Source organism: Stomoxys calcitrans, chromosome 2 (genome assembly GCF_963082655.1).
Source record: "Stomoxys calcitrans chromosome 2, idStoCalc2.1, whole genome shotgun sequence".
NCBI lineage: Eukaryota > Metazoa > Arthropoda > Insecta > Diptera > Muscidae > Stomoxys > Stomoxys calcitrans.
This window is the reverse complement of record NC_081553.1, coordinates 20,259,937-20,272,541: the sequence shown is the minus strand read 5'-3', so window position 1 is coordinate 20,272,541 and position 12,605 is coordinate 20,259,937. Positions and strand designations below refer to the sequence as shown.

The window sequence follows — 12,605 nt, the reverse complement described above, 5'->3', positions numbered from 1 at the left end:
AAGTTTTACTAAATTTATGAAAATTTTACTATGAACATTTTATTCAATTTATGAAAAATTTACTAAATTTATGGAAATTTTACTAAATTTATGAAAATTTTACTAAATTTATGGAAATTTTACTAAATTTATGAAAATTTTACTAAATTTATGAAAATTTTACTAAATTCATGAAAATTTTATTAAATTCATGAAAATTTCACTAAATTTATGAAAATTTTACTAAATTTATGAAAATTTTCATTAAATTGAGAAAATATTTCATTAAATTTAGAAAAAAATTTAGCCATATAATTTTTTTCTCTCCACCGAAAATTGTAGTCATATTGTCTTTTTTACACCCACCATCCCGATAAGGGGATATTCATTTTGTCATTCCGTTTGCAACACGGTCAAAATATCCATTTCCGACCCTATAAAGATCGTCGTAAAAATCTAACTGGCTACATGTCCGACGTCTGTCTGTTGAAATTACGCTACAGTCTTTAAAAATAAAGATATTGAGCTGAAACTTTGCACAAATTCTTTTGTGTCCATAGGCAGGTTAAGTTCAAAGATGGGCTATATCGGACTATATTTTGATATAGCCTCCATATATACCGATCTGCCGATATAAGGTCTTAGGCCGCGAGTTGTGTCAGGCCTCTCGATTTCCTTGTTCATAGCTGTCATATAGATCGATCTCTCGATTTAAGGTCTTTGGCTCATAAAAGGCGCATTTACAATTCGATTTCACTGAAATTTGGAACAGTAAGTTATCTTTGGCCCCTCGACATCCTTTCAACTAGCCCCAGATCGTTCCATGGATATAGCTGCCATATAGACCGATTTCTCGATTTAAGGTTTTGAAATTTGGTAAAGCGAGTTGTGATAGGCTCTCGTCGCCCTTGTGCAATTTGGACCAGATCGACCCAGATTTGGTTGTCATAAAGACCGAACTTTCGGTTTAAGGTTTTGGACCCATAAAAACTGCATTTACTGTCCGATTTCGCTGGAATTTGGGACAGTAAGTTGCGTTAGGCCCCTCGACGTCTTTGTAAATTTGGCCAGAGAGGATATAAAAATTCCTAGAAATTTGTCATTAGGAAAAATTTCATAGAAATTTTATCTTTAGGAAAAATTTCAAAGAAATTTTTTCTTGACGAAAAATTTTATAGAAATTTAGTCCTTAGGAAAAATTTTATAGAAATTTCGCCTTCGGAAAAATTTTATAGAAATTTTGCCTTAGGAAAAATTTCATAAAAATATTGTCTTTAGGAAAATTTTCCTAGAAATTTTTTCTTAAGGAAAAATTTCATAGAAATTTTGTCTTTAGGAAAAAATTTCATTGAAATATTGTCCTTAGGAAAAAAAATTAACATTTGATTTGCGCGAAAAATTTAATTTTCATTTATTTTTCAATTTTTTTTTTAGTTGAAATGTTTGTTTGCTATTTATTTCTGTTTTAAAATATGTTTTATTTTTTGTTTGTTTGTTTTTTAATTCAAGCCACTAGAGTCCTATTTAAATTTCCCCCAAGTTAGTGACACACATAAATTCGTGTATTAGCTATAAATTCCCCAATCCAAAAAGATTTAGAGTCAAATGAAGTGGATTGTTGTAGCGCAGACAGCACTTAGTACTGGCACTAGGGAGTCATGGTGTAGGCTCGCTGATACTCTTGTACTCGTGCTTTAACAAACACACATTCTCGCTCGTATGTGGTGGCTGAGATGCTTCTAATTAAATAATTCGCAGAAATTCGAATTAATTGCATGAAGATACCATTGCACAACGTTCGTTCATTCGTTCGTTCGATATAAAATCCAGAAACCAAAAACTAAATCGCAACAGCAGTTGAATCTAAAGCCACTAAACCTCCAGCAAGCACAAGCACAATTCAAGGATGTGTTAAAGTCTTATCCGAACCACGATAAGTACACACTGATGGGGTACTAACTCGCCATGGATGCATCGATGATGATGATGACAACGATGATGATGATGATACACTTGCTGGCTGGCTGCCTGGGTAAAAGGCTGAGTGGTTTGCCACAAAGCACCAAGCAGCAGCAAATCGCAAAATAAGCCAAGAGCGAGCAAGCGATGCAGCCAGTCAGCCAGCTTGGCCAGTCATCCCAAGCAACCATCTATTCCAAAACCATTCCATGGAGGAAGGAACGAAGATTGTTGCGTGCTCATGTTATGCACAAAAAGATTAAACGAGTATTTACGATGCAACGACATGGAAAATGTTGTTGCTACACAACATTTCATCGCAGTACACCAACCAACTAGTCAACCCAGCCACAGAGTCGCAGCCCCAATGCTACAACCCAACAAAACAGTCCCCAAACACAAGCTAAAAGGTGTAGACATTAGCATATTTCCAAGCAACAAACGTACGAGCACGGTTTGTGGCATTGTGGCGATTGTGTTGATGGTGGTTGTGCACTGTGACGGTGCCTCCAATGATTGCAACAGCTTTCAGTTTTCCACCTCATTTCATCGATATGGAAAAGGCAGAACTGAGAGCAAACCTTCGCCCCCAAAACTATTTTCAAATGTTTTCAGTTATAGAATTACCTAATGAAGGCGGTTGGGGAGTTGCAAGAAATATGTTATTGATATAATTATCGAACAATTTTCTACTTGAATAGGCAGCAATGGTAATTACTGCTCTGGAACAAAAATTAGTAACCATGCTAAAGTGTAGATCAAAAATATGGCATTGAAAATATTTAAAATTATAATGGGTGATTTTTAACGTAGTTTATTTTAATTCAAATAAAACATTCAAACATTCCGCTAATAATGAACCCTTATTAAGTGAGTTTGTATTTGAATTATTTTCGTCTCCAGAAGTACTTAGGGGGGCCATATTGACCGATTCGAATAAAACGTGGCACTGATGTTGACAGATGGGATTTCGGGAAAATTTTGAAGAATATCTGTTTATCGACCGATTCGGATCATACTTGACATGGATGTTGAAAGTCGTAACCCAAGTCTTTGTTCCAAATTTCAGCCAAATCTGATGAAAATTTAAGCTTCTAAAGGCTGAAGAAGTCAAATCCGGGGATTGGTTTATATGGAGGCTATATCTGTTTATCGACCGATTCGGATCGTACTTGGAATAAATGTTGAAACTCATAACACAAGTCTTTGTTCCAAATTTCATCCAAATCGGATGGAAACGGAGGCTTTTAAGGGCTCAAGAAGTCAAATCTGGGGATCGGTTTATATGGAGGCTATATCTGTTTATCGACCGATTCGGATCGTACTTGCCATGTATATTAAAAGTCATAACCCAAATCTTTGTTCCAAATTTCAGCCAAGTCGGATGACAATTGAATCTTCTAAAGGCTGAAGAAGTCAAATCCGGGAATCGATTTACATGGAGGCTATATCAGTTTATCGACCGATTCGGACCATACTTGCCATGGATGTTAAAAGTCATAACCCAAGTCTTTGTTCCAAATTTCAGCCAAATCGGATGAAAACGCAGGCTTCTAAGGGCTGAAGAAGTCAAAACCGGGGATCGATTTATATGGAGGCTATATCTGTTTATCGACCGATTCGGTTCATACTTGGCATGGATGTTGAAAGTCATAACCCAAGTCTTTGTTCCAAATTTCAGCGAAATCGGATGAAAACGAAGGCTTCTAAAGGCTCAAGAAGTCAAATCTGAGGATGGGTTCATATGGAGGCTATATCTGTTTATCGACCGATTCGGATCATACTTGGCATGGATGTTAAAACTCATAACTCAAATTTTTCTTCCAAATTTCAGCCAAATCGGATGACAATTAAAGCTTCTGAATGCTGAAGAAGTCAAATCCGGGGTTCGATTTATATGGAGGCTATATCTGTTTATAGGCCGATTCGGATCATACTTGGCAAGGATGTTAAAAGTCATAACCCAAATCTTTGTTTCAAATTTCATCCAAATCGGATGAAAATTAAGGCTTCTAAAGGCTGAAGAAGTCAAATCCGGGGATCAATTTATATGGAGGCTATATCTTTTTATCGCCCGATTCGGATCATACTTGGCATGGATGTTGAAAGTCATAACCCAAGTCTTTGTTCCAAATTTCATTCAAATCGGATGAAAACGGAGGCTTCTAAGGGCTGAAGAAGTCAAAACCGGGGATCGATTTATATGGAGGCTATATCTTTTTATCGCCCGATTCGGATCATACTTGGCATGGATGTTGAAAGTCATAACCCAAGTCTTTGTTCCAAATTTCAGCCAAATCGGATGAAAACGAAGGCTTCTAAAGGCTCAAGAAATCAAATCTGGGGATGGGTTCATATGGAGGCTATATCTGTTTATCGACCGATTCGGATCATACTTGGCATGGATGTTAAAACTCATAACTCAAATTTTTCTTCCAAATTTCAGTCATACAATTGAAGCTTCTGAAGGCTGAAGAAGTCACATCCGGGGTTCGATTTATATGGAGGCTATATCTGTTTATAGACCGATTCGGATCATACTTGACACGGATGTTAAAAGTCATAATCCAAGTTGTTATTCCAAATTTCAGCCAAATCGAATGAAAATTGAAGCTTTTAATGGCTGAAGAAGTCAAATCCGGGATCAATTTATATGGAGGCTATATCTGTTTATCGACCGATTCGGATCATACTTGGCATGGATGTTAAAACTCATAACTCAAATTTTTCTTCCAAATTTCAGCCAAATCGGATGAAAATTGAACCTTCTAAAGGCTGAAGAAGTCAAATCCGGGGATCGATTTATATGGAGGCTATATCTTTTTAAGGGCCGATTCAAATCATACTTGGCAAGGATGTTTAAAGTCATAACCCAAATCTTTGTTCCAAATTTCATCCAAATCGGATGAAAATTGAGGCTTCTAAAGGCTCAAGAAGTCAAATCCGGGGATCGATTTATATGGAGGCTATATCTGTTTATCGACCGATTCGGATCATACTTGGCATGGATGTTAAAACTCATAACTCAAATTTTTCTTCCGAATTTCAGCCAAATCGGATGACAATTGAAGCTTCTGAAGGCTGAAGAAGTCAAATCCGGGGTTCGATTTATATGGAGGCTATATCTGTTTATAGACCGATTCGGATCATACTTGGCATGGATGTTAAAAGTCATAATCCAAGTTGTTATTCTAAATTTCAGCCAAATCGAATGAAAATTGAAGCTTTTAATGGCTGAAGAAGTCAAATCCGGGGATCGATTTATATGGAGGCTATATCTTTTTATCGACCGATTCGGATCATACTTGGCATGGATGTTGAAAGTCAAAACCCAAGTCTTTGTTCCAAATTTCATTCAAATCGGATGAAAACGGAGGCTCCTAAGGGCTCAAGAAGTCAAAACTGGGGATCGGTTCATATGGAGGCTATATCTGTTTATCGACCGATTCGGATCATACTTGGCATGGATGTTGAAAGTCATTACCCAAGTTTTTGTTCCAAATTTCATCTAAATCGGATGAAAATTTAAGCTTCTAAGGGCTCAAGAAGTCAAATCTGGGGATCGGTTTATATGGAGGCTATATCTGTTTATCGACCGATTCGAATAATACTTGGCATGGATGTTGAAAGTCATAACCCAAGTCTTTGTTCCAAATTTCAGCCAAATCGGATGAAAACGGAGGCTTCTAAGGGCTCAAGAATCAAAACTGGGGATCGGTTCATATGGAGGCTATATCTGTTTATCGACCGATTCGGATCATACTAGGCATGGATGTTGAAAGTCATAACCCAAGTTTTTGTTCCAAATTTCGTCCAAATCGGATGAAAATTTAAGCTTCTAAGGGCTCAAAAAGTCAAATCTGGGGATCGGTTTATATGGAGGCTATATCTGTTTATCGACCGATTCGGTTCATACTTGGCATGGATGTTGAAAGTCGTAACCCAAGTCTTTGTTCCAAATTTCAGCCAAGTCGGATGACAATTGAATCTTCTAAAGGCTGATGAAGTCAAATCCGGGGTTCGATTTATATGGAGGCTATATCTTTTTATCGACCGATTCAGATCATACTTGGCATGGATGTTGAAAGTCATAACCCAAGTTTTTGTTCCAAAATTTCAGCCAAATCGGATGAAAATTGAAGCTTCTAAAGGCTCAAGAAGTCAAATCCGGGGATCGGTTTATATGGAGGCTATATCTGTTTATCGACCGATTCGGATCATACTTGGCATGGATGTTGAAAGTCATAACCCAAGTATATGTTCCAAATTTCAGCCAAATCGGATGAAAATTGAAGCTTCTAAAGGCTGAAGAAGTCAAATCCGGGGATTGGTTTGTATGGAGACTATATCTGTTTATCGACCGATTCAGATCATACTTGGCGTGGATGTTGAAAGTCATAACCCAAGTCTTTGTTCCAAATTTCATCCAAATCGGATGAAAACGGAGGCTTCTAAGGGCTCAAGAGGTCAAATCCGGGGATCGATTTATATGGAGGCTACAACTGTTTATCGACCGATTCAAATCTTTGTTCTCAATTTCAGCCAAATCGGATGACAATTAAAGCTTGTGAAGGCTGAAGAAGTCAAATCCGGGGATCGATTTATATGGAGGCTATATCAGTTTTTCGCCAGATTCGGACCATACTTGCCATGGATGTTAAAAGTCATAAACCAATTTTTTGTGCCAAATTTCAGCCAAAGCGGATGGAAATGGAGGCTTTTAAGGGTCAAGAAGTCAAATCCAGGGATTGGTTTATATGGAGGCTATATCTGTTTATCGACCGATTTGGTTCCTACTTGGCATGGATGTTGAAACATAACACACATCTTTGTGCCAAACCTCCCCATAATACTTTCGATATCCTACCGACTGTTTCGCTGTTCCACAGGGTTGCATGCGTAATCGTCGCCCACGCCCTTGACTCGGAATGTAATGAATAGTAACGACACATAAGGAATAGAAAATAGGTCTGTTCACGAACTTTTCTAGTAAAAAGAGTAGCAGAAGAGTAAGCGCCATTTTACTTCCTTTAAAACAATTTGCAAGCAAAAGTACGCCAACGACTTCCGGCGAAAATTTGAAGAAAAACAGATGATTTTTGTTGGTTTTATATTTGCTTGCTTAGGAAAACAATTGTTTTAAAATAAAAAATGATGGCGATACGTGTGAGGTATTTCCCTTAAATAAACGAGAGTGGCATGGCACGAAGGAGAGCCATTCGTCGTTTTCGTGATTTCCATGTCACTGGACAGCTATCACAGCTTACCGTGCACCAAGCACGACAAATATGTTCGAATCTGGTTTCTCCCTTTTAGCCACATCGATTCACTTCAATGTTTATAAAATTCCAATGTCATTGCCCTTTAAACAAAAACATCGACGACCCACTTCAATGTCCATACACGTACAAACAGTCATAAATGATGTTGAATGCAGTTTCATTCAATATTACGAATACTCTTATCAGCTCAAATTAAAAAAAAAGCTACAAAATTCCCTCTCTGGAAAAAAATATGAATTTGCTCAGAAGATCAAGTGACAGTGACAAGCTGATCGTTGTACAGGCATGCGAATAATTCTTACCATTTTAGTTTGGCACGGACAGTGGGAGAGTAAGAACCTTACGCTCCAAAACAACGCAAATTATACAAAAGTTATAAGAATAAAAAAAAATAAAAACAAAACAAAATTAAAAACCACAATCGAACTACACCAATTTGAGTAATCAAAACAAAGACAAGACAAAAGATCAACAAACATATGTCGTTGGCCACCTACCGGTCAACAGCTGGGGGGAAACAATGAGAACGATTAGTCAGCGTTCAGAGACATCGATGTGCGGCGATATTGCGACGTTATCGTTGCTTTTGCTGCTGCTGCTGGGTTTGAGTGATATTTTGGTGGTGGCCACCAATGTAGATTTGATTACAAGTTGCTCCAAGTCTCGCCCCTCTTGTCTGCTGAACAACATAACAGACTCCTATGAAGACCCTTTGAAGGTTTCCAGCTTCACAGCTCTCGCTGAACTGCAAGAACTGGTAATACGTAATTCGGCCTTACGTCGCATACCCAAGGATTTGTTGGAACATGCGCCCCATTTGAAGAGATTACTCATGCATAACTGTGGTCTAAACAGCCTCACCAGCCGGGATTTCGATTCCAGCCAAGGCCTCAAAGTTTTAAACCTGCAACAAAATTCCATATTCACTTTAACGGAAAATGTCTTTAGGGCTTTGCGCCAGACCTTAGAGGAATTGTATCTCAGACATAATGCCATGAGAATCCTACATTATCGAGCATTTGCTGGCTTGCAGAAACTGAAATATTTGGATGCTAACCACAATGGCATAAACTCATTGACTGCTGGAATGTTTGATGAGCTGATAAATTTGGAATATATGGATTTGAGTTATAATCAAATTGAGATGATTGGCAGCGGAACTTTTGGCAAGAATCTCAAGCTGTCGTCCATAATTTTAAGCAACAATAAGTTCAGGGTTTTCGAACCCAATTCATTTAGTCATTTACCCCATTTAAAGCTGCTGGATTTGAGCAATACCAATCTGGAGGATTTGCATCTTCAAACGGTGGATTTCCTACAACTATCTGAGAGTGGTTTGAAAAGCTGTCACCTGGCAGGTGGAATTGTTAGACTAATGGCAGCAAATAATTCCTTAAAGGGGCTGGACATCACCGACAAATTGTCAGTGCAGGAAATACAAATGCAGGGCAACCTCTTGGAATCCCTAGATGATTTCCAAGGCATGCTGAACCTACAAAAGCTGGATGTCTCTCACAACCGTTTAACCAGGCTGAAGTCTAGCGTGGAAAAGTTCTTCTACATGGAATTACCCAATTTGGAGCAACTCAATATGGCCTGGAATCATTTGAGAAATTTATCCAATCAAGATTTTCTCATAATGACCAAATTGTCTACTCTGGATCTAGGCAATAATCATCTCTTTGAATTGGCCATTGAAAGTTTGGAACCTTTGAAAAGTCTCCATTATCTGCACATTGAAGGCAATCATTTGATGGAATTCGATGTAGTCAATCTAAAAAAGAGTCATGCTCTACTGCAAGAAATCAGTCTGGGAAATAATGACTGGGATGAGGCCTATCAGCAAAATATCTCTGCCAAACTTCAGGAACAACAAATAAAGGCTTTAAAAGAACGTTCCTCTGGTGCTACCTTGAATGCTTCCTTGTCCAAGGAGGTAGTTTTACAAATCCCCCTATCATCGCAGTATGGGGAAATGCAACGTTTGGTAGGTGTTTCGGGCATACATCCATATTGGACTTTAAAAGATATCCTGGCCCTGGCTACTCTCATCATAGTTTTGATCATATTATTGCTGCAGTTTTGGAATATTCTTCAGGAGGAGCAATGTTGTCGACGCTCAGCAAATCGTAATGCAGGTGATGCAGAACCTTTGGTTCATAATAATTCGGCTTTTTAAGAATGGCAAGGGGAGAAGGAATCTGTTGTAGAGGGCGTTTTTTGCTTTAAGAAAAATCATTTCAATCAAACGATAAAGAGGAAGAAGTTATAAGTAGGTACTTATTTGTAATTTTAAGAAAAATTTTGGGAAAACTAAAACCAAAGAAGGCCAAAGTAATTGATTGACAAGGCTCCCATAATTTCGAAAAAAAAAAAATTTTTTGCAGAATAAGTTTTGTCCTTTTTTTATCAGAATTAAATAGTTTTAGCTTAAAAATTATCCATATAATGTCACAACTCGCATATTAGGTTAGGTCAATGCTTCATAACATCTTTCCCATTGTATACAAGTTTATATTGCAATAATTTGAAAACTTAATTTAACTAAGAAAACAAGCTAATAAACTAAGAAAAGCTTTTACATATAAATTGAAACTCTCTAATTTGTTACATGCAGCTTTTAATACAATATGAACCAGTAAGGAAGGGTAAAAGTCGGGCGGAGCCGATAATAACCTAACCGTTCCAAATTTTGTGCAGATCGGTTACAAATTGTGTTTATTGCAGCCTTATAAGTGTAAATCGGGCGATATATAAAAATTGGAGCTATATCTAAATCTGAACCGATTTGGATGAAATCTAGCAGATATGTTAAGATCAGTAGCAAAACAATCCGTGCCAAATTTTGTGCAGATCGGTTGAAAATTGTAGCTACTACGGCCATTTAAGTGCAAATCGGGCGTAACATATATATGGGAGCTATATCTAAATCTGAACCGATTTAGATGAAAATTTGCCTATATGTTAAGATCAGTAATGAAATAGTCCGTGTCAAGTTTTGTGGAGATCGGTTGAAAATTGTAGCTACTGAGACCATTTAAGTGCAAATCGGGCGATACATATATATGGGAGCCATATCTAAATCTGAACCGATTTTGTTGAAATATTTCAAATATATTTAGATCAGTAGCAAAACAATCCATGCAAAATTTGGTGCATATCGGTCGAAAATTATAGCTACTGCGGCCATTTAAGTGCAAATCGGGCGATACATATATATGGAAGCCATATCTAAATCTGAACCGATTTTGATTAAATATTACAAATATGTTGAGATCACTAACAAAACAGTCCGTGTCAAGTTTTGTGAAGATCGGTCAAAAATTCTAGCTTCTGCGACCATTTAAGTGCAAATCGGGCGATACATATGTATGGGAGCTATATCTAAATCTGAACCGATTAAGATGAAAATTTGCCGATATGTTAAGATAAGTAACAAAACAATCCACGCCAAATTTGGTGCATATCGGTTGAAAATTATAGCTACTGCGGCCATTTAAGTGCAAATCGGGCGATACATATATATGGAAGCTATATCTAAATCTGAACCGATTTTGAGAAAAATTTGCAGATATGTTAAGATCAGTAACAAAACAATCCATGCCAAATGTTGTGCAGATCGGTTGAAAATTATAGCTACTGCGGCCATTTAAGTGCAAATCGGGCGATACATATCTATGGGAGCTATATCTAAATCTGAACCGATTTTGATGAAAGTTTGCAAATATTTTAAGATCAGTAACGAAACAGTCCGTGTCAAGTTTTGTGGAGATCGGATGAAAATTTTAGCTACTGCGGCCATTTAAGTGCAAATCGGGCGATACATATATATGAGAGCCATATCTAAATCTGAACCGATTTTGTTGAAATATTTCAAATATATTTAGATCAGTAGCAAAACAATCCATGCCAAATTTGGTGGATATCGGTTGAAAATTGTAGCTACTACGGCCATTTAAGTGCAAATCGGGCGATACATATATATGGGAGCTATATCTAAATCTGCACCGATTTTGATGAAATTTTGCAAATATGTTAAAATCAGTAGCAAAACAATCCGTGCCAAATTTACGCAACCTTTTCAACCTTGCCTACCGTGCGGGAGTCTTCCCGACGCCTTGGAAGATTGCGAACGTTCAGCCAATACCCAAAAAGGGTGAGGCAAACAACCCTGCGAATTATCGGCCAATTGCGATATGCTCCGCTCTCTCCAAGGTCATGGAGAGCATATTTAATCATCATCTTGTGAGGTATTTAGAGTCTAATGGCCTTCTTAGCGACCAAGAGTATGGGTTCCGCAGAAATCGCTCTACGGATGACCTCATGGCACCTTACTCTCACCAAACTGGTGGATTGAGCAACTCCAACTCAATCCACCAGTTTGGTGAGAGTAAGGTTGTGGTTCTGGATATCTCCAAGGCATTTGATAGGGTCTGGCACGGTGCACTACTATCTTGTCGCATTTGGTGTCGGCAATGGCTTCGTTCGATTTATTTCGAGCTTTCACAGATATCGCACTATTCGAGTCATTATACATGGGTTCTCATCCAAAGAGCACAAATTGACCGCAGGTGTACCCCAGGGCTCTGTTCTTTCTCCTTCTCTTTTTCTAATCTTCAGCAACGATCTGTGGGGTCAGACATCGAATCCGATCTACTCATTTGCGGATGACACAAATCTCTGTCATTCGTACTCATTCCAGAGATTAAGGACAAGAGGCGGGTTATGGACTATACACTCTGCCAGGATTTGCTGGCCATTTCTGAGTGGGGTCGAATGAATCTAGTAGATTTTAATGCACGGAAAACTCTGTACTGCTTGCTGGCACACAAACGATTCGCTGACCCATAACGATCATCTTTGTCTATCAACGGTGTAGATGTTGAGCAATCAGAAGCTCTTGATGTTCTGGGCAAGTGATGTCCATTGGGCTAAACATGTATTCGAAGTGTCGAGAGAAGCATTCAAGTGTTTAGGTGTAAGAATTACTTCACTACGTCTGATCTTCTAAACATCTACACCACTTTCATAAGACCGAAAAATGGAGTACAACTCACATGTATGGGCTGGAACTCCAAAATCATCCCTGGAGCTACTGGACCATGTACAGAGGAGAGCGATGGCGTTGATTGGGGACAGTGGGGTATCCAACTCTATTGCCTCCCTTCTTCACCGTCGCAATGTGGGTTGTTTGGCGCTATTCTATCGGGACTTTCACGGTGTGTGTTAGTCTGATATTCGCCTTCTTATTCCTGATGTAAGGATGTTTTGTGGCGGCTAGCAGAGAAACCCTCAAAAATAGAACGCACCACAATTATTTTTTATAAAAAGGAACTATTTTAATGTTTATTTTACGAAGTTTAAAAGATGACTGAAAAAATTTCA

The 12,605-nt window shown here is 38.1% G+C and overlaps 1 protein-coding gene across 1 annotated transcript; it reads left to right on the top strand.

Moving 5' to 3' along the window:
• The first annotated feature begins 7,517 nt into the window (after positions 1-7,517).
• On the top strand, positions 7,518-9,809 carry LOC106080357 (chondroadherin). The gene has a single exon (XM_013241705.2). The coding sequence runs from the start codon at positions 7,741-7,743 to the stop codon at positions 9,397-9,399; it is 1,659 nt and encodes a 552-aa protein (XP_013097159.2). The 5' UTR covers positions 7,518-7,740; the 3' UTR covers positions 9,400-9,809.
• Positions 9,810-12,605: the final 2,796 nt, after the last annotated feature.